This window comes from Blennius ocellaris (assembly GCF_963422515.1).
Source record: "Blennius ocellaris genome assembly, chromosome: 2".
Lineage (NCBI taxonomy): Eukaryota > Metazoa > Chordata > Actinopteri > Blenniiformes > Blenniidae > Blennius > Blennius ocellaris.
Window position 1 is genome coordinate 20,492,236 of NC_137651.1, and position 22,975 is coordinate 20,515,210.

A 22,975-nucleotide genomic window follows, 5' to 3' on the forward strand; every position below is an offset into this window, starting at 1 on the left:
CAATGAAAACTGCAAACAAGTTGGTAGGAAAGGATTCATACGAAAGCTGAATATAACTTAATATAACTCAAAAGTCTCAAATCTTACAAACGTCAGAGCGTGCACTGTGGCAGGAGAGTCTCAACAACTGAAAAAGATCTGATGGGGCTTTTTGATTGAAAGCAGAAGATTTGGGCTCTTAAAATACTTTAAAGTTGATCTAATTTACTATATATCATGATTAAAAATGGATTAAACAATGGAAACGATGTGAGAAGATGGCAGGTAATGACAGAAGACCATCGCCGAGAACCACCAGGTTGCAATACCACATTTCACCAGAAGGTGGATTGAGTTACTCATAAGAAATCCTGTTGAGAATAATAATGAATCGTTTTATAACCACCAAAGATCAAAGCTTGGAAAGTCTAAAAATGGATGAAATGGACCCGGCGTTGACTCACTACTGCCACCCGGTGTGCAAAAGTAGCATTGGAAAATACACACACTGCAGCTTGAACACAACCAACGTAAATTGAAAATGAATCTCGAATCATTTGGATTAAATCCGGCTCATCGGAATAGAGATTATTTATACCAATTTAACTTGGTTAAGTTACCTCGTGGATCGTTGGTTGATATGGCTTTATGACATTTTGCGTATCTTTATGTTAACGGTGTGAAATGAACCCAACATAGCTTTGTTTCTTTGGCTATTTCTGGAACAGACTTTGGTTCCCTGTGACGAATCTGCTGACCTTGATAGCGTTGTGCTATATATACGTATATTGAATTCACCCCCTCCCCCATTCGACAAGGACCAATGAGTAAAGAGGAGCCGGTAGATCCGAGAAGCGCTGGGAGTGTCTATTGGAATCCGAATGGGACTTTTCTCAGGAATGAACGCAGCAGGCGGTGGAACAGGCAGTCACTCTCTCTCTCCCCATCTTCTAGAAACTTTGTGTAGATACAGTAGTTTCCTATTTGTTTTAACTTTGTGTTGGAATGAAGTACTTGAATGAAAAAAATAAAAAGCTCATTTTTGGAAAATTGTAGAGTAATAATAAATACAACTTTTTTTGTGTGTGTGTGTGTGTGTGAGAGAGAGACTAACCACAACTCGGCAACTACTGGACTTATTTGAATTCTTCTAATTTGCTGTCCTAAACAATGTTTGTATATTTGATGTTTTAATCAGATGCATTGTAATTTGAATAAAACCTACAGTATATACAGTACATAGATGTATCTATTAAACTCTGCGTTCAAGCACTGTAAATCGAAGTTAATGACTAGGTATCCAGTTGACTTATTTTTTTTTTTTTGGTCACTTTTTTTGGAGCGTGTGAGGATCGCCTGAGAGATTCCACCTGGGGGAAAGGGATGGTGAGAACATTAAATGTGACGTTGAAAGAAAGCCAAGCCTTGGTTGTCCGTGTTGCTCTGTCCGGGTGAAGGAGGTGAAGTCTTTTGATGCTCCGCTGCACAACACCACATCTCATCTCGGTCTTTAGGATCACATCTTTCAAAAAAAAAAAAAAAAACTCAACATAAAAGAAAATCCCTCCAAAAAAACAACTTTAAAAAAAAAAAAAAATCTTGTGAACAGAAATGTCACCTTTTTAATTAGTTATTTTAGTTTCAATCAGCTTTACATCCACTTATTGGTTCATTAAACTTTGTGGATCAGATGACATTTAAGGACAAATTCATGTTAAAAGAAATGAGCATTTTTAAAAGTGCGCTATTAACAATGTGCTCCAATGTTTAATGAGAAATTCCTGAGAAGTAAATGTACATGATGCAAGTCATTCAACTTGATCTGCAAAAAAAATTAATAAAAAGAGGTGAATCTCGCAGCTGAGATTGACAAACTGGGTGAAAAGCTCTGATTCAAACCAACATGGTTCTCGCATCCGACTCCCACCATGTTTAAGTTGGGCACAGTGGTGTCAAAATGATTCATGGGCCATGCATATTAATAGGCGAATGATGTCTTCATGCGTGGAGGAGTGATCTATTGAGCAATTCAAGAAACTCAATGCATTTCAGCAGTTTGTCTTTGTTAATTCGAAGGCATTAGGTTAGAGAGGCAATAAAAGTCCATATCTGCTTATTACACACACGCCCAGCCTGCTGATTCAGTTATATGACATTGGTATTTATGTTTTGCGGTTTGTTTGTTTATTTTATAAAAGGCCATCGTAAGCTTCTCCCATTTTTGTAATTGTGTTATGGCGAATATCATCTTGTCTATTAAATAAAGACTTTAATGAAAAAGTCCAAACTGATTTCTCCAAAGTAATGTTGATATAAGCAGGAAAAACTCCCTCAAAACTGAAAGAATCGACGTAAATGATTAATTTTTTTTGTTATAAAGGGTGAACGATGAAGATCATCATTACATCAACTTGTCAGAATCATGCTACTTTCCCAGTGGGAAATTCCCATTTGGAAAGCAGTCTCTATTCCCACTAGCATATGGGACCTGTCCCACTTCTTACTTAGTCAAGAATACAGCACATTACCATTTTCTTCAATGACCAATATACTGTAAATCAATCTTTTATCATCTTTTGAATGTCTTCATTATCGAAGCACTCAGATATTTCCTATTTTGGCACTGAAACATTGCCAGTTGAAAATTGCTCAAATATTTTTTCCCCCATTGGGAATAATAATTTTATGAATGACCCATATGTATTTCCTATCTCTCTTCATAATGGTAATACTTACTTTTATATTGAATCTCTTATAAGAACATATACAAATATTAGTGTATTGAACATTGAAGCTTTGCATTTATTATTTGAGCACTCAAAGTTTCTACTTCCCAAATGGGAATTTCCCAGTTGGACAGAATTTACTAGATATATATTTCCCACTGGGTATTCTCATTTTGGCAGCAATCCATATATATTTATATTACTATTTATAATACGTTGTACATTTACATTTTGTATTATATGAACCAAAAAGTAAGACTTCCCAAGTAGGACATTCCCAGTTGGACAATATTCAAAAGCATTTTTACCACAAGGAATTATCATTCAAGAAATGATCCATATACGTTTTTCTTCACTTTTAATATGTTTATTGTTCATGTTTATTGAAGCTATTTTTTAAATGACAGTTTTCAGAAAGTCCCTACTTCCCAAGTGGGAAGTTGTTGATATAATTCTTTATTTCATGCAAAAGTTAAAAAAAATAAAACAAAATAAAATACAGTTTTCGGAGCAATGCTTCCAGTTCACATTTTGAATAGAAAGGAGCAGAACAGAAGATTTACTCTTATGTCTGCCCCTTCGTTGCCTTGCAACACCTTCACAATGTTCAACACCCTAAATATATACATATTTACAGATATTTTTAAGGATTATTTATACAGTATTTACGGTATATCCAAAAATATTTATTTTCATTGCTATTTTTTTGTTATTATCAATATCAGACAGCGCGTGTTCCCTATGGCCCCGCCCTCGCGCAGAGCTTTATTTTGGAACGCGGAGCAGGAAGGTGCGCTTGTTTTGCTTCCAGCGTGCTGACGGCGGGGCTCCAGCGGCAGCAGCGCCTCTCCGGACCTGCCACGTCGAGTTCCGTGAGGACCAGCGGCTCGGAACCTCCTGTAACTGCTCGCCAGTGCCGTGCCACCACTCCCGGCCACCCGGAGCCCGGCAGAGCCCCCGGAGGAGTAGCCGTCCCGCCTCCGACGCCACCTGTAAGAACTCAGCCGCCCCGCGGTGTTTAAGTCCGGCCGCTGCTCCTAAAGTTAGACCGTGCCGTAAAAGGAGCACCGGATATACCAGCCTAACTTCCCCACCCGCCCCGAGAGAGGGGCGATATCCCGCCTCATGGCTCCCCGGCTCACCGAGGGCTCTTGGGCGGACAGCTAGCTCGCTCGTATCCGCGGTAGAGTCACTTCCAGCCCCGGTGCGTGTCGGTGTCGGTGTCGGTGTCGGTGTCCGCGGGGAGTGTCACCTTAGCCGGGTTACCGAGCGCACCGGGCCCGCAGCGACCCGGCTTAAGTTCCGCGAGCAAGACTTCCTCCGTGGTGTGCCCCAGTCTGCTCTCAACAGCCCCCAAAAAGTACTTTTTATACACTTTTAGTGCAATATTTATACAAATAATCACAAATATTCCGCGAAGAGTTTCAGAGTTTAATATCAAAAACTTCCGCTTAAACAGAGGAGTTTGGACATGTTACAATATCAACTATATTTCTATTAAACATTTAAACCAGTTGATTTAATCCCACTAAGTTAACATGAAACCTTACAAAAGTTACAAATTTCATTACGATTACTTAATTTCGGCTTATTATATTCGCTTAATATTTAAGGCTGTGCAATATACCACATATCATGTGATGCTATATGAACCTATTGTCATATACTTATTGCAAATAAACTGACAAATTACGTTTTAATGTATTACCGTTTGCAATTTTCTGGACAGGACAGACTAAACACGACAGAAAAGTACTTAATGTTGATTAGGCTGAATATGGTGTTCAATATATAGCACATTTATCACAATATCAACATAAATTCCATTAATGCATGTTCTGCGTATTAAAAATGACCATTTTAAATGTGATAGAAGTTATATAGTCGTGATTGATAGATGAAAATTCTGCAATTGATTTTTAAAAATATGAGATAGAGATACAAAAATCAAGAAAAACTAAATAAAATGTCGTCAAATTGCTCCATTTCTAAAATAGCTGTTGGGGAAACTGCAGATTAAGAACAAAAAAACCCTGAAACTCGCCCGGTCGAACGTGAGAAGATTTGGGGGCAAGAGAAATGGCACCGTTATTAAACTGTAGGTGATAAAACACAACTTTTATAAAGCGAATGTCAATCTGTGTTTTCACACTGCCTTGAACAGCCAGTTTAGAGGATTATCTTGTTCCTGGACCTTTTTTTTTTTTTTTTTAATCCCCCTTTTCTCATCATGAAAACAAAAACAACACATGAAACGTCTTCTTCCTCAGCTGTTGGGGACAAGTTAGTGTCTCCGTCTCCAACGTTGCATATTCAGATAAATGGTCCATGGCCTGGCCTGCTATTTGTTCTCCGCGCACAAGTGGTTTCATTAGGGGAAACGACCAACAGTGCCGACTTGTGGCCTGGAATGCGAACTACATTGTTTTCAGCGTTTCTGTCGTTGTTGATTGATGAAGTTGTATGGCGTTGGTGTCGGGGATCGATGGATGGAGGACAAAGTCAAAAACAAAGCTTTTCTTTCATGTCCACGAGGGTTAAAAAGGCAGCGATGGGAATTTTCTTTTAATTTTAGTTCGACTGTAATGTGTGGGCACAGTCTTTAAAAAAAAAAAAAAAAAAAAAAAAAGGGGGGCGCTTTCTTCTTCTGTTTAAAACACCAAGACCAGACTGCCAGAAAATGCACTGAAGCCCAATAAATTAGAATGAAAACATAAGATTCTCAATGAAAGTCTGTGCTTTTTCTGATTCGAAGTTACCCTTTATTAGTGATTGTAGCAGCGTATCTGCTAATGACGTAGCATTAGCATTAAATTTGGGAGTGAATGTGACAAAAAAAACAAAAAAAACCCAACATACCTGAAGGCTGCAAAATGCAACAGTTGAAGTAGGTTTATCTTATATTTTACACTTGGTGACGTTTAAAGTTGATATGTTACATTTGCAACAATTCTTCTGCATAATGTTCTTTTTTTCCTCCAATTGATAGACTGTTTTCAAATCGTACAAAAGAATAATAGTTGGCAGAAAATGTGCATTTAAAAGGCTGCAGGTTTACTCGTCAGCCCGCGAATCATCAAACTTGAGTTTGACATCACTGCTACAGATCCTAAAATCCTCTGCATACGTTGACCTTAAAAGATGTGAATTAGTTCAAACTTCATCGTAGATTAATTATGAAGGGACTCAATAAAGAATCCATTTAAAATAAACTGCAAATGGTCATTTATGTTCTATGGAGGCCTTTCTCCTGCAACTCAAATTCTTTGTGTGGCCACTAGATGGTGCAATAACACAACTTTGTGGCCGGTCACTAAAACACACTGTCAGGCCTGCTCAGTAATCAGATTAACCTTTGAGTACTCGACTACTGCAGTTTATCACAAGGCAGAGACAGACTCTGGTCTCAGGAAGGCGCTGTTTCAGAAATGTCAAGAAAGATCCACAGCTTTTTTAATTTAATGAGCACTTTGCGTTACAATAATAAGGGGGGGGGGGGGGGGGGAATTACAATTATTTACTTGAATGAAGTAGAATAAAAGTACCGTGGCGTTTCAGAAACTAGAAAAAGTATTTTGGTGTGTATGTAACCAGCACGACAGCAATACTTGTCAATGATGTATTTTTGGCCTTTTTCAATATAATAAAGCCCAGATCATAGTAATTTTACAGAAGTGTAACGATATATTTAATCCATTATCGCAATAACATTTTGCCAATGATGTGTTATTATATGATTGAAGTTGAAAACCTTGAAACATGTAATAACTGCAGCCAATAAAGTAATAATACATAAATAAATCTACATTTCTTGGAAATAGACGCCAAATAGGTTTTGAATGGTTTGCTTAAAGAAATAGGTCTTGTGGACGAGATAATCGAGTAAACAACCTGCAACACTCGCTATAATTTTTTATGACATTATATTATTGGTTTTGTTACATTCAGTCTAGCTAAAAGTAAGAAGATGCAGGTAATAATTACATTATTAATTGGTGTTACATGGGTTTTAAAAAAAACGACAACAATGCAACAAAATCTACTTTGGACTTGTCTACGCAATGTTTTTAAGTGGAAATGCAAAACTCCTGTTGCATTGTGGGGACTCATAGCCACTGAAAACCTTTTTAAAACTGTTCCCCAAGGTGAAGCACTTTTTTTTTTTTTTTTTTTTTTTTTGAGACACTCGAATTCCGTCGCCATGGAAATGGAAAACCACAACTTGAAATGCTGCTACTGCTACTTTCGAAGAAAAGAAACAACAACAGTACCGACTGTTCAAACGACATAAGAGTTTCTGTCGATCGCATCTAAAAGGACATTTCTTTTGAAGCGTTGCCATGCAAACAGACTTTTCTGAAGTAAAAACTCTGTGTTTTCACTTGACACATCGTTTAGTTAAATAAAGTATTTGGCGACAAACTTCTCTTTTTATATTATTACTTTTGGCGCCATGATTTTAGCGTAAAGATGAATATAAGCACAAAAATCTTCAAACAAATGCAGTTATAACATAATCGAGGGCAGCTTGGGTTTTAGGTGAGCTATTTCTTTTAAGTCACATTGTCACCAAATCGAAGCCAGCAGCATGTTTGTTTTTTCTTTTGTTTGTTTGTTTTCTTCCTCAGATCGCCGCGAGCGCAGAGACGACGACGCATCATGAGGCAGCTGAAGGGCAAACCCAAGAAGGAGACGTCCAAAGACAAGAAGGAGCGCAAGCAGGCCATGCAGGAGGCCCGGCAGCAGATCTCCACCGTGGTGCTGCCCACGCTGGCCCTGGTGGTGCTCCTCATCGTGCTCTTCGTCTACGTGGCCACGCGGCCCGACGCCATCGAGTAGACAGCCGAGATTTTTTTTTTTTTTTTACCCAAAGAGACTTGACGTGCCCAAAAGGAATTGTCTCATGACGGCTTCCTCCAAAGAGCATCCGCCTGCTCGGAGCAGGACTGGGGGGGGGGGGGGGGGGCGTTGTGCCTTCTACGTCATCGATGTCTTACGAAACCAAAGTTTTGGTCGCAAAAAACATTTCCCAATCGGAGCAGAGCGCAGTACTCACTCTTCAGTATTCGGATCTTCGTCCCACGTCGCTTTAGCCACACCCGGTTGTGTTCAGTGTGAATCCATTCAGTTGTCGACAACGTCCGCAGATGGAACAAGGTGCCTTAACAGAGTCATTAAATGATTGCTTATTTTCTGTTCGACTCATGCTGAGTTTGGTTTATATATTTTGCACCTTTTCTTTATTTTCTCTGTAATTTTCTTTATAGCGCTGCCAACCAAAAAATGTGAGTGATCGGGTAGAATCTGACTTCACCGACTGTGATCCTGAGTCATTATCATAACTTTTTATAAATTAAAAACATAAACCTGATGGGAATGAGCGTCTTTGCTGTTTCCGATTAAGTTATAAACAGTGTTTGGTGCGATACCAAGCAGTAATATTGGTTGAATGCTAAACTTCCTATTGTCTCTCATATTATTCACAGGTTTGGGGATCCAGAGGCAATAAAGAGTCCAGGAAGGGGCAACTTTAATTATAGTGGGGGTCCCAAAAATGCAATAGTCTGCTTGAGATGATTTGACCATATAAATGTAATAAAAATACCAGTATTTGATCATTTCCAACTAAAAAGGCATTTGTCTTCTATGTCATGATTCTGATTGATATGAGGCTCAGATGCCGTTTATTTGAATCATATCGTTATATGATTCAAATAAACGGCATCTGAGCCTCAGAGATGCTGAGTTGGAAAAGGGGTAGATAGACCAGTTTATTTTGAATATTATGAGCTCACAAGAATTGGACAATCAAAAATTAAGTGAAATCTATTAAATGACCATGAGACAATGTTTCCCAGTTATTCTACAATGTCATTATTTAATTGTCTGGTGCTAAATCTCCCAAATTGTGTTGCTTTGTTTTCCTTTAAACGTTCTGAACCTTTTCATAATATTGTTTAAAAAAACATTAAAATCGTTTCTGTTCCTGCTGCACATGCGCACATCGCGCGCCTCACTGTGTCAGACATCCTGTTCTGCACACAGAAAGCGGAAGTCAGTTGGCGCATTCCTCAAAATAAAACCAAAAGAATGTCACATAGACGCTTTTGCAGATCATTTAAATACAGATGTGTGGTTTTCTTTGTGTATTCCTACAGATTAAACGTTTTTAATATGCATAATTTATTCATAATCAAAAATTGGAAGATGCCTTGAGCTAAACGAGGGATAATGAAAAGGAAAACAAATGAGGAAAGTGGGGGGAATGTCCTGTAATCTATTTGTAAATCAGGTATTTGGGGTGGATCTTATGGAGATGTTTAATATATTATTTTGTGAGACTCTTGATAATGAATCGCATTTTACCGGAAGTGGTTGCCCGCACTACAGCTAACTTGATGCCGCTCTCCCAACACCTCCCATCAATTCCTCTGAAGAAGACTTCCGGTGGTGTGTCATGGCGGTGGCATGGTGAATCCTACAGAAAGGGATAAATACTCGCCCCTTCCGTCCTCCCCCACAGACTCGGGACAGATTTTCATGCCTAAGTGAGCAGCTCGGCTCGGGCCTCGCTCCTCGGATTCAGCAGCGCGGCGTTCCTCCGCCCGGCCATGGCGGCTCACAAACCAGTGGAATGGGTCCAGGCCGTGATTACCAGATTTGATGAGCAGGTAAGATGGGCTGCTTCAGCGGGGATGGGTGTAGCGACCTCCGGTGAGGGTGGGTGTGGTGGGCTCCGGTGCTCGCTACCCCCCCGCTTCCTCTTCGAACTCTCCCCGCTGCGGATGAGCTGAGCTCGCTTGTCCCGGCTGCAACAACCCCGGAGCTCCGGGAGCTCGCGCCGTCTCCCCACCACCTCCACCTTCACCAATTAGCACATTTGTCTCGCATTTCATCCAATTTTCTACCTAACGAAACCTCTTAATTCTTTCTGTTGACAATCCGCGTCACGTCGGGGAGAAGTTACCCGGCGTTGAGTGCGTCTGTGTCTGTTTTAAAGTTCGTCCCCTTCCACGGTGAGCTAACCGGCTAACGTTAGCAGGCCCGGCTGTCTAATGTAAACAAATAATATGTGAGCGGGTTAGCACGCTTCATCCCCGCGAGCTGCCGAGGTTTCACGGCTTTCTGCAAACACTGTCAGCCTGTATGTGTCATCCAGCCCTGGAAGCGTCAGCCCCGGTTCCTTCCAGCCTAGAGACACACTTTAGATGCCCATGATCTCTCAGGCTAACGTTTGTGTTTCTCATTAAACGGAGACCACGACGGCCCGCAACACAACCGATTGTCCCAACAAAACTTTACGTTTTCATGTTCTCCTCGAGGAGATCCTCTCCGATTTCCCCCATTGCACCGGATGCATTTCACTATGATCGTGCATGTCGTTTTCAGTCTTGCAGCTGCATCATCGTGCACATGATTTATCATTAGACTCTTGGTGCACAATGAAGTTCCACTTGATCTCAAGCATAAAAAAAACCTAAGAGATAGGAATCGGACAGAGCTAACAGATGATCTTGGCTTAGTCACCAAGTTCCTCATGTAATGTCCTCCAGCATCACCGTTTCACTGTTATCTAGTCTGTTCTGCTCGTGAACACCTTCATGCAACTTGAGTGTATCCAGTCTTCTTATAATATTATGATTTCTTTCTTCTTTTTTTTTGGTCCACAAAAGCATTTCTAATTTCTTTTGCATCTAATGCATTTTACTCTATCGTGCATTTTTTTTTCCAAACGCGAACAACCCTGCAGCTGTACCATCACTGGAGTTGAAGATGCAAAAGAGTCCCAATAGTTTGATTCACTGATAATCCATACAAATTAAGACATAACAACAGGTGATGTTAGATTAATCACTCATTTCATCTTGCAATGTGTTTGTGCATCAACTTTTCGTTATCTTTTCTCTACAAGTACGAGTGCAGTCCTTATAAGTACTTGGACATTGATGGACAGCAATAGTCTTGATTTCTACCATAATAGTGCATTTTCAATGTATTTTGTTTTCCTTTATCATTATAAAAAAATTTTGGGGGGGGGCTCCAGAAAAGCGTCTGTAATTTTGTTTGCACATGAGTAATGATTTTAACTGTACCTTGCATGTATTTGCTCATTAGAGCAACCCCTTCAGATAATTTCTGAAAGCCAATGAAGTTGCAACAGTGACAATGGCTCTTTGAATTGGTTGCATGTGGCAAATTCTCAAATTTACTGATCATGCATATGATAACATTTCAAAAGAGATATAATCAGATCAGTGTTCCCCATCTTCTTCTGATTCTACCTCCATTTCATCCCAGTATCTGAGGATTGTGTTCTGTGCTTCATCATCACCACCATCATCAGATCTCTCTCCCTTTTCAACACATTGATGCATTTCGATTCAAAATGCACTTTTCACCATAAACAGACGCTCCAGAAAATATCCACCCATCGCAGTGTCTAAAACTATTGATGTTGGTGAATCGATCTTGTGGTTCTAAATTGAGGAAGTTAAAATTAAAGATTTTGACCTTCAAGCCTCTTTATGGTTAAACGATCGAGTCTGACCCAAACAAAAACTGCGCGGCATTTAAAAGTCGTTGAGTCCGGTTAAGTCGTCTCAAGTCTTTGCTTGGGAAGGCACAAATCGCGGCTCCGATCCGGGGGTTTAGCAGGCTCAGCTCGGATTACTAACGCTCCAAGAAAAGTGGCTTTAAGTGTTACAGCTCCTTGTTGCCTGAGCTGCAATGAAAACCTCGTCTAGTTTTCAGTAAACTTTTTTTTTTTGAGGCTTGTTTAAAAAAAAAAAAAAGTGGAGCGTTTAAAGCACAAAAACTGCACTTCAAATACTGATACTATGGAATTTCATTTCAGATTTTTGCAAGTAATACATGGTATAACAGTGGCATGCTCCCACTTCTGAGTTTTCGCTCTTTATTCTGTGGGGGGGGGATACACTTTGGTTCCACCAAAGTTTGTAAACGTAGTTCAGTTTGAAAAAGGATGAGACTCTTGGCCAATGCAAACTGCACGAATACCCATGGCGTGATCATAGATGCAGATTTTTGAAGTGCGTTGATGATGAGGTGGAAAAACGGTAGTTCTCAACCTGTATTCCTACTTCATCTTTCGATTTGTAAAAAACTACAGTGGAGTCAAACGTTGGCCTGTTGCGTAATATTTGCGAATGTATAATCGAGATATCAGCATGTGCAAAAGGATAGACTGGAGTGTGATAAGTTATGTCTCCATGCACCTTAGTAATCAATTTATCTCAAACAAAGACAAGGAGGAACAAAAGAATATATATATAAATTGAGTTTTCCAGGTTGCAGATCTTGATTAAGGCCTTGTTTTCACTACACTTTTAAGTGAAAACGCATTGTTTGTCGGTATTTGTTTCAGAAGAGTTTCAAATTTACGTAGCAATGATGTATGTTGGTAGAATGCCAGACCACTAGCGGGCGCTGTTGGTGGTTTATGCAATGAAATCGCACAACGCTGTGTTAACTGACATGCAAAACAACACAAACATTTTCTGTTTTCGCTTAAACATTGCGTAACTGTGGCCTTAAAAAAAAAAAAAGTTTCCCAGTCTTGTTTTCTTTGACATGCAAATCTAATTTAGTAGGTCACACACACCTCGTGCACGGGATTACTGAGAGGATACAGCATTCAAAGCTTTCAGAGAAATCATATTTTGATTGACCTCACGACTGGACACTTTTATTATGTTTTCACTTCAGTCCGGGTCAAATGGGCTGGAATCAAAAGAACAGAAATCTGCATTTATCCTTTAAATAGTAAGTTTCAGTTCAGATTTGTGGGTAAAGTGAAATGATTTGCAGAAATCGGAGCTCCTTTACAAACTGCTATGAAGAGTTTAGACTTGTAATACTCTACCTACCTGTTGTAGTTTCAATGCGACAGATCACTTAATTTAATAACGACTAATATTACTTCACTTGGTGGTATTTGTCACCATGTTTTCTGAATCTGGTGCTTGAGGCATTAAGTTGTCATCTTGTAGTATTGAAACTGACTTAATCGCCTTCGATCCAGATGTTTGCAGGGAAAAAGCACAGCCCGTGGCTTCTGTTGAGGTTTCTGGTGTGATTTTTTTATTTTTTATTTTTTGCTTCGAAAGCTGCAAAACGCACATCCTGTTACTGTTACTACGCACGGCTCATTTTGCCTCAAAAGTTGCAACTCCAAAAGCAGGAGTCGACCATTCGCTCAGCAGTACAATGAAGTCTTGTCTGCCCGCTTTTAAAAATCACGATCCGGTTTGGGAAGATGTGGCCCACTTCCTGTTTACGTCCCGGCTTCCAGCTCTGTCGCAGCTGAATGATCCTCAGTCCGCGATGAGAATCCCTGATACAATGGATGAAGGTCGTCACTGCTTTTCACAATGGACGATCCTGCATCGTTTTCTTGACAAGTACTGTACATATAGTTAACGGGGGGGGGAATTGCAACAAAGGAATCTGCACTCATGCACCATACGGGTGAATTTACACGTGACGAGCAGTGAAATGAGTTGGATGAACATTTCACTTAATCTACAAGGGTTCGGTTCAACCTCAATTTATTTTGAACTCGTTCCAATCAAACGTTGGTATTCAAAATGTTTTTTAGGTTTTCTGTACTTGTCACATTTGTTGTTAAAGGTTTTGGCAAACAAAACATTTTTTAAAACTTGAATATAATATAAACATAATGAAAAGAATATGAAATGATCAAAAAAGTCACGACTTGTGCAGGCTTATAAATAAAGACGCATTTCATTTTTAATACATTTGCTGTATTTTGTCCAATCTTGCTATTGAAGTAGCTTTTAATCACAACCCACTTCATGTTTGCGTATATATTTGAAGTGCCGCTAGGCAAAAAAACTATGAGCGTTTCAATCGCGTCACAACTTCCACCGTGTTTGAAATGAACCAGGAATCCAAAACAAAGGGTTCTGGAACATGATATAATTGTTTTTTTTGTTGTTGTTTTTTGACCACGGTGCTTTAAACCGAGGTTTTCCCCAATTTGTTTGAAAGCGATCGCACCACAAGGATTGTGGGCAAACTGCCGATGGTGTTGCTCGAAGGAACTCGAGGGCTGTAGACGGAGATTTATCGGCAGCAGATACAGTAGTGAATCCTGTCATACATGTTGAATTATTTAAAGTGTAAAGAGATCACTGCGGTGGTTCCTGTAGAAGGATTAGCTCTGGCCTTTCTACAGCTGCGTTTGTGAGCATTTAGACCAACAAATAAAATCTGAACTACGATGGTATTGAAGGTCGACACACTTCAGCTTTTCCACTCGGTCATCTACCTTCTCGCCGCCTTTACTTGAACATAATACATGATACAGTCGAAGACATCCATTGACCATGAAGCTCTTTAACAAAACTCTCATGGCTTTGTGAATTCATACGCATCTTGTCTGACTCACTCCAGGTGGAAACACCAGGTAGTTTAAAATGGTTGTCCATCATGACCTAGGCCTGCTTAAAAATGTTCAACTTTTAAAATTGGTCTTGAATTTGCCTTTTTTCGATTTGATCTACACGTAACTGTGCAGAAAATCTACGTTTCCGCTTCCCGATTCATGGTGCACTTTCCCCCGTTCCTGTATGCTGACGCCCCGAACGCCGGCCGTCCCAAACCTTGAAATACAGATTAAACGACAATCTTTGGAAAGTATTTGGCATAGCTTGAAGATAGATGTACCTCTTAAACTGGTAACCTACTAAGTGTGTGTGTGTGTGTGTGTGTGACCTTTTGGAGAGACGGCTGGGCCTGGCGGGGTGAAACAAAGAGCTCACTGACCCTGCTGTGCAGCACTGGACTGCAAACAGAGGCTTGGCCTGTTTAACATTGTGGATTATAATTGTGAGTCACGTGGTTTGTTTATTGCTTCACCATTTACAGCAGCAGGGGATGAGTAATGAAACGGTCACCGGTTTGATAAACTGTGATAAAATGTAATGATAGTCATAAAAAAAAAAAAAAAAGAACGGAAAGAAAATCTGGTCACCGCACTTCAACGTTCATGTACGCATGGCAAACGTTTGCGTTGGATTTTGGGGGTCGCAAACGTGTGTGGTGTTTTTGAAGTTGCTCTTGGGTTTTTCGCCTCGCGGTGCGTCTACTTCAATCCAGAACGTTCGCAGGCCCAGAAATGATAGCATGTTGAAAAGAAGCCGCCGAGAACGAGCCAGACCAGCAGTTTACCTCACCCTCGTCCTCGTCCTCTCTTTGTCTTTCCCCCCCCCCCCCCGCAGCTTCCCAGCAAAGTCGGACATCAGAACACCCACACCAAAATCAGCACCGAGCACAACAAGGAATGTTTGATCAACATCTCCAAGTACAAGTTCTCCCTTGTCATCAGCGGCCTCACCACCATCCTAAAAAATGTCAACAACATGGTGAGTGGGCTTCTTCCAATTCTTCCTGTTCCGTACGCGGCGTTTTCATGACGGTTCACCGTGCCGTTCAGACTGATAAGACGAAGGTAGCTTCTGGTCCTGTCCACGAGGAGGGGTTAAGCTCCTTTCAAGGCGTGTGACAAAGTCCACCTGACTGCATTATAGTCTCATATCTCCTCTTCGTCCAGCTCAGCGTCTTGAGGCGTCGGAGCGAATTCCAGCAGACTTTGGGCGACGTTGGCCCTTTGCAGTGCAAACAGACACAATCACACACTTGCCTTCACCTTCACGAGTCATCGGTCAATATAATTTCTGAAGGATTGTAGGAGGAAACCAATGCTAATGGAGAAAAGCCACGCACTCACACGAACAAAAACACAAACTGCACACAAAACAAACCTCAAGCTCGGGTTAAAATTATGTTGTTTGGGTTTTTTTTTTTTTTTTCATTTTTGCTTCAGAAAAGTTGTGTTTCTATGGCAACGTTTTGGAAAACCATTTCATTTTACACAGAAATGGCTGAAAAAAGTGGAAATGGTGTAGTTTTCCCGTAGGGCCACGAGTGGGTGCTGTTTATATGTAATAAACACCCACATATGCACACAATGACCACCTTATTCCCCGTTTCCACAAAGTCCTGAGTATTTTCAAAAAGGTCCGCTTTGGAAACTGTTTTCAAAAAGTTGTGTTTTCAGAGGTATTGCCGCCTCGGTTCAAAATAGGCACAACTTCTTGTCTTATTACAAAATACATTCCTATTCGTCTGAAGCCTATCCCCTGACCCTTTGCAATTTAGTTGCAGTAAATTTAAAAGTGCAACAATTTCCTGGACTTCCTTCGTGAGCTTAATTTGCCCAGAAACAAAGATTGTGTAAAGGCATAACTTGTTATATTAGGTTTTACTCAAAATGTAAGCCTTCCTCGTTCGTGGGAACAGTTTGGCGAAACAGAAGTCAAGAGGTTTGTCTTTGGTTCTGAGCAACTTGACTGGTCTTGCTTAAAAAGCAGCTAAATTCAAACGTACCCAACACCAATGAATGAAAACGGATCGACTTGAGTGGTTTAACTTCAGTTCTGACTTCACAAATGCTCTTCTCGATGGGGGGGGGGGGGGAATGAATTCCACAAGCAGTCCAAACCCTTCGAAGTAGCAAAGCATGTCCAGAATTCTTATTGATACCCTTCTCGTCGGAAGAAATGGCTGGTGTAAGTTGTGAGTATTGATTTTGACTCGACTCGTCTTCACAGCGAATATTTGGAGAAGCTTCCGAGAAGAACCTCTACCTCTCCCAGCTCATCATCCTGGACACGCTGGAGAAGTGCCTGGCTGGGGTGAGTCTTCCTCTGTCCTCATCGTGTCTCTGCTTTGGTGCAGACGTACTGGTCTGTTTTGGGGGGAAACAAATTCAGGGAAAGTAATGCGGGCTGTGATTTTCTTCGGAATCTTATTAATTCCATCCCATCAAAAGACATGGCAAGACGCTTTCTCCAGCATCCGTCGTTAACGTCAAACAGCACCGTGTCGTGTTTGTCCTCTAGGTGGCAGTCTTGCACTCTTATCATCAGCGAGACAGAAAAACAAGTTGAGCCTCAGATTTTGTTGGCACATTTCGCTAACTAACAATCAGCAGTTGGATCTAAAAATGTTACATTTATAGAAAGAAATCAAATGAATCATTAAAATTATTAGCAGTACAAAATGTAAAAAGTTCATATAAAAGGCTTTAAGAGTGTTTGGCTCAAACGCCTCAAAATGAAAACCTTAATATTTACGTGTAAAACAAATCTAAATCAATTTCCAGTATGATCAAATTCACAGTTTTCTTTGAGAGCAATTTAATGCCAATATCGTCTACTAACTCCAGCCTGCTTATATTATTCCTCTTGAAGCACATGTGATGTGCATCAGTGGGAATAAAGAGCTCCAACACCATAAAAGTGCCTTCTTTCTTTTTTTTTATCGATTTCAATGAGCCAAAACCTGGCAAATCTACAACCATGGAGGCAACCGTTTTTAATATTTAAAGACACGCTACATCATTGTCAAACTAATCTAGGATGCTGCTTCAATGAAGAGTTCAAAAGTTAGCACATGAATTTTGTGGGGAAAAAAGGTTATTTAAAAAAAAAAATAATAATAATAATTTCTAAAGCCACACCCTGTGCGAAAACCTCCATCTATCATTAAAAAAAAAAAAAAAAAAATTTTTTTGTTGGGTGAGATACGTTAATTGAATGTTGTTCAATAGATTTGAAAACAAACATCCGCCCCGGTTCTTTCTGTATACTACGAAAACAACTCCAGAAAGGACTGTATCTCTCCAGGCTGCCGCAGTCGGAGCTCCTGCACACAGCAGACCTCTGTTAATGTACTTATCCTCCATCAATCACCCTCTCCGCGTCTCTGGGAGGTTCTTCGGTGAATAAACCCCCCCCCCCCCCCCCCCCCCAGCAGGATTACATTTGCAGAGCACTTCCCATCAGATGGCTGGAGCCCGACACGCTCTGGGACCTGCTCCCGGTTTCCTGCACAGGTTTTTGTCATCAGCGTCTGCAGTCGGAGGAGACGGAGCAGCCTTCTCCTCCGTGCGTCTGGCCGCAGGCTTCGCGCTCCCGAAACGGAGCGGCGTCCAAGTTCGCTTTTGGGAGAAAAAAAAAAGAAGAAAGAAACAAACTGCCTCACGATCCAGCTGCTGCTCCATTTATGTTTCCCATACACCAAGGGCCTGTGTGGAGGTGGAGGCCGCTCCCCAAAAGTTAGGCCAAAATATGTAGGACGCCTCCTGGTGGTGGATGAAATGGAGTTTAGAGATGCTGCTCCAGCAGAAAAGGAAAAAAAACAAACAAACAAAAAAGCACTTTTTTTTTTTTTTATTTCATTATTCAAGCTGAAGACATTTGAGGTTGTTTGTACGTAGTTTTTCTCTCCGCACATGTCTGACTCACGATTGTTGGCATGATACTACTAGAAAATCTTATATATAACCAAATTATATTCCTGTACTTCCTGTACTTAAAAAAAAAAAAAAAATCTCATTTCCATCTTCAGATTAATTTCTCAAAATGTTGTTGTCTCGTCCGCAGCAATCCAAGGACTGCTTGCGTCTGGATGAAACCATGTTGGTGAAACAGCTGCTGCCCGAGATCTGCCATTTCATCCACACGTACCGCGAGGGTCACCACCACGCCGCCGAGCTCCGGGCCTCCGCCTCCGCCGTGCTCTTCTCTCTGAGCTGCAACAACTTCAACGCCGTCTTCAGCCGCATCTCCACCAGGTAAGCTCGCTTCTCCAGTCTGTCAACGGGCCGCCAGTTGTGGCTCGTCAGGCTTGCCAGAATTCAACTGAGGAGATTCATCCGACAATCACTGGCGATCCAGGCAGGATTTACACATCAACAAATCTAAATATGCAATATTTTTTGTTTCTCATTTTCTCTTCTTGCAAACCTTTTTATATTGGTTCGTCTGTACAAGTTTGTTTTTATTTTTCCTGGCATTTTCTAGAGGTTATCAAGCCGGGATGAGGTCACCTGGCAGCATATAAAACTATTTTCCAGTAGAAATGTGAGGACTTCCTGTGTTGATGCGTTTTGCACGTTGTTCTTCAGGCTACAGGAGCTCACTGTGTGCTCGGAAGATAACGTCGACGTTCACGACATAGAGCTGATGCAGTACATCAACGTGGACTGCTCCAAGCTAAAGAGGCTCCTGCAAGGTCAGTGTCATTCACGTTGAGCCAGTTTGAACCGAGTTCAGTCAGTAAATGGTACCAAGTTAGTCGTTAAATTTTTTATTTTTTTTTGCTAAATATTTCACTGTTGTTCCCACTTCTGCCTGGTTTAGCATTCTAACTTTAAAAGCCGTGTTGTGTTTCCATCTCAGCCTTGTTGTTCATTGATCAAAAATCTAAATTCTTAGAGACTCGACACACGGCAGCCTATGAGCTGACTTGATTTTTCCAAATTGTATTCCCCATTTAATCATTATTTTGAAGTAAAATATTGTATTACACTAATATAACCATGTCTGGTAAAGGTCTTTTTTTTTTTTCATGGAGAAACACCAAATCTGAGGTGTTTGTTATAAACGGATGTTTTCTTTCAGAGACCGTCCTGAAGTTCAGAGCGCTGAAGAAGCCGGCGCAGCTCGCAGTCATCAATAGCTTGGAGAAGGTGCGTTATCCTGACTTTGAAATGGATCATCTAGTATTTTAAAAAGCTGTAGTATGTGCTGTAGTAACGACTTCCTCTTGTCCACTCCAGGCGTTTTGGAACTGGGTGGAGAACTACCCAGACGAGTTCACCATGCTGTACCAGAGACCGCAGGCCGACATGGCAGGTAAGATGCCAGCTCCCAATGAAAGGTGCAATGACTGGACAGGAGTCGCAAAATTTTCACCAACTTTTTGGGGCTGAAGATTGTGTACAACTTCAAATATCGCGAATAAAATCTACTCGGATCCACTGTTCACCATTTTGAAAATGTTCCACCTTTGTCTCTGTGGAACTTTTCCTCTCTGCAGAAGCTGCAGAGAAGTTGTTCGACCTGGTGGACAGCTTCGCCGAAAGCCCCAAGAGGAAGGCCGCCGTGTGGCCGCTGCAGATCATCCTCCTCATCCTCTGTCCAGAAATCACACACACCATCTCCAAAGACACGGTGGAGGACAGCAAGGCCAACAAGGTGAGGACAAACCCGAAATTCACACCGGGCAGAGTGTGAATCCTGCGCTCACACACACACCTCCCTCGTCGGCAGAAACTTTTCCTGGACAGTCTGCGGAAAGCTTTAGCCGGGCAGGGAGGCAGCAAGCAGCTGATGGAGAGCGCCGCCATCGCCTGCGTCAAGCTGTGTAAAGCCTCCACGTACATCAACTGGGAGGACCACTCCACCATTTTCCTCCTGGTGCAGTCCATCGTCATGGATCTCAAGGTCTCACACTCTTCTTTTCGTGATAACCACTGAAATCAAATGAGCCGAAAGCTTTAAAAATCATGTCCCTGCTGATGTTTTTGTCTGGATATCAAACTCGACACACACTCAATGCCTCCTGTCTCGGTGCGGGGGTATAGTTCAGAGGTCACAGGGTTTTTCCTCTGTTGTGGCACATGGTATACAAGATTAAAATGTTATGTTAACATCCTTTTCTCATTTTAACATGAGGCTTTAACATGTAAAATCTCATAATAAGTTACCACTTGGCGTGAGGAGAATGAGTTTTATTTCAGATGTGTGATTCACAACATACTAGAAATCATACAAGTTTTTAAACCCGTTTCGATGTAATCCAAAACCCAACTCGCACCACACACGCAGACGGGCAGTAATCATGTTTGAGAACGAAGAACTCGACCTTATTTGATATTAGCCAAACGTATTCGCAACGTCTGGTGTGATTTCTCCAAACGCGTGTTGACGAGGCGCCGTGTCCCGTCAGGCTCTGCTCTTCAACCCGGCCAAGCCCTTCTGGAGGGGGACGGGCAGTCAGAACGCAGACGTGGAGCTCATGATGGACTGCTTCGTCTCATGCTTCCGACTCAACCCTCACAACAATCAGCACTTTAAGGTGAGGCGGCGTCGGAGGGGTGGTGGGGAAGCGGCGCTCTGTCGCCGCGGCTGATTGTCACCGTGCGTCTCCTCTCCGCCCCCCTTGCAGGTCTGCCTGGCCGCCTCCTCATCCTCCACCTTCCACTTCGTCCTGGTCAACTCGTTGCACAGAATAATCACCAACGTGAGTGCACGCGGCCCCATTCACGCAGTCGGCGAACTGCTCTGGGATCGTGTTCCTCCTCCTTTCTTAAATGGTGTTTTTGTTTCCTGCCAGTCTCACCTGGACTGGTGGCCCAAGATCGACGCGGTGTACTGCTACTCCGGAGAGCTTCGCTTCATGTTCTCAGACACCCTGAACAGGGTGATCCAGGGCGCCGGCGCACACCCTACACTACGCATGGCGCCGGTGAGGCTACGCCGTCTCACACACAGAGAGCTTTGTATTAAAAACAAACTCATTGGATCTCATTTAGTGTTTTTTTTTTGTTGTTTTTTTTAGTAGGTCAGCCTCTCCAAAAATCTGAAAATACTGTGATTATTCGCTTCCTGTTTTTAAAAATATGTTCAATGTTTTATTCGTATAACGTGTGAACATTTTCTATCACCAGTGTTGGCACTGGAATCGTTCCATTTCTCAGCATTAGTCATTCATTCATTGTATTTTATTTCGAACGAAATCTCAACTCCATTGCTGTAAAATGTGCCCTGAGATGTCTGTATAAATATTCTCGCTAACGTTATATTTAGTTGTAAATGCTCTGAAGCTACTGATGAACACAGAAAGCATCAATTTATAATGCAAACCACATGAAGCTGCACTTAGAGGCTCTTTAAGACATCAGGTTCTGATTTGCAGTGTAACTTTTAATGCATTATCTGTGATCGTTGGAGAAGTTCTTCAAGATCTGAGTCCATGTAAGGTGAAATGAATTTGGTTGAACTTGTTGAAGCTACTGGAGCTTTATGTTGTTGCCCCCCCCCCCCCCCCCCCCCCCCCGCCTTGCAGAGTCTGACCTTTATCGGGAAGAAGACCACCAGCCTTAAGTTCAAAGAGAAAGCCACAGACCTGGACACGCGAAGTTACAAGTGCCTCCTCCTCGCTCTGGTCAAACTCATCCATGCAGACCCCAAACTCATGCTGCACGTGAGTCTGGTTTTTCCTTTCCTCACACCGTTGGGAGATATTTGGGTCAAAAACATCCCGTTTGAAGTCGAATTTTGTCACAGACTGGCTGGTCTGCTTGTTGTCTGTGTGTCAGAATCCTGTGAAACAAGCTCCGGAGATGCAGAGCAGCACCGCGGAGCTCATCACCGGCCTCGTCCAGCTCGTGCCTCCAACCAACACCACTCAGCTCTCTCAAGAAGCCATGGAGGTCAGAGAGGAGGAGCCACGCTCGACACCTCACCTTGAATATCATATTTTTATTCACAAGTGGCACGAAACACTCAAATAGCCTGAATAATCTGGTGATCAAATCATTAATAAATATACAATAATAAACGCGTGCATCAAAATAAAATACGGTTCATTCATAATGTCCAAAGGAGCAACTTATTATTTCTCCAGTAGTTACATGCGTTTGATTGGAAAAACATGATCGGGGGGGGGGGGGGGGATCACAAACTGCCATTGGGAAAAAATTGCTTGTCCAATAATCCTCTGACAGAAAGTCCTCACACAAACTTAAGAAAGGTATTTGTGGCACAAATGGTTAGTTTCTTCTGCAGTTGGAAAATTCCCCGAACCTTGTTTATTGGGTTTTTTCCCCAGAGAGATTCAGTCACACAAATTGGGGGGGGGGTTATTGATTAAGATGATAAAAGCAATGTACAACACGAGTCACACACATTTCCCAACTAATAACTAGAAAAACATAGTAATGGAAAAAACAATATTTATAATAACATTAGAAAAAAGAAAAAAAACCTGAAGCTGTTCAGTAGAAGTAAATGGAAGTGAAATTGATAAATTAATATGTAAGTGAGTTTATGGAAGATAATGATGATTTGGAACAAAATTCAGTTTTCTCCTCGTCAATGCTCCGTGTCCTGTTGTGTTTTCAGGCATTGTTGGTTCTGCACCAGCCGGAGACCATCGAGTTATGGAACCCAGATGCTCCAATCGAGACTTTTTGGGACATCAGGTACTGAATGTTTCTTTTAGGTTTAAGATTTTCGAAGTTATTGTTTAGCCATTTTAAAGCTGAATTGGCCAGGATGACCGAAATGAAAAGGGGTCTCCATGACTTGATCCTTAAGTCTCCCGTACAGGAATGATGCAGTTGGTTTCTATCGTGATGTGAATAGTGGAGTTAT

At 41.6% G+C, this 22,975-nt stretch overlaps 2 protein-coding genes across 2 annotated transcripts in view; both read left to right on the forward strand.

The window, feature by feature from the left end:
* Window positions 1–3,532: 3,532 nt before the first annotated feature.
* Window positions 3,533–8,801, forward strand: smco4 (single-pass membrane protein with coiled-coil domains 4). The gene is made up of 2 exons (XM_080512242.1): window positions 3,533–3,697; window positions 7,334–8,801. The coding sequence occupies exon 2, from the start codon at window positions 7,365–7,367 to the stop codon at window positions 7,542–7,544; it is 180 nt and encodes a 59-aa protein (XP_080368368.1). The 5' UTR covers window positions 3,533–3,697; window positions 7,334–7,364; the 3' UTR covers window positions 7,545–8,801.
* A 375-nt stretch (window positions 8,802–9,176) lies between these two features.
* nf1a (neurofibromin 1a) overlaps window positions 9,177–22,975 on the forward strand; it is a 57,217-nt gene continuing 43,418 nt past the window's right edge. Inside the window, 15 exon segments of the mRNA XM_080512326.1 lie at window positions 9,177–9,376; window positions 14,969–15,112; window positions 16,361–16,444; window positions 18,197–18,387; window positions 18,721–18,827; window positions 19,217–19,284; window positions 19,375–19,450; window positions 19,635–19,792; window positions 19,868–20,041; window positions 20,547–20,675; window positions 20,766–20,840; window positions 20,934–21,065; window positions 21,666–21,803; window positions 21,919–22,032; window positions 22,724–22,803. Coding sequence (XP_080368452.1) covers window positions 9,317–9,376; window positions 14,969–15,112; window positions 16,361–16,444; window positions 18,197–18,387; window positions 18,721–18,827; window positions 19,217–19,284; window positions 19,375–19,450; window positions 19,635–19,792; window positions 19,868–20,041; window positions 20,547–20,675; window positions 20,766–20,840; window positions 20,934–21,065; window positions 21,666–21,803; window positions 21,919–22,032; window positions 22,724–22,803 — 1,730 coding nt within the window. The 5' untranslated portion in view covers window positions 9,177–9,316.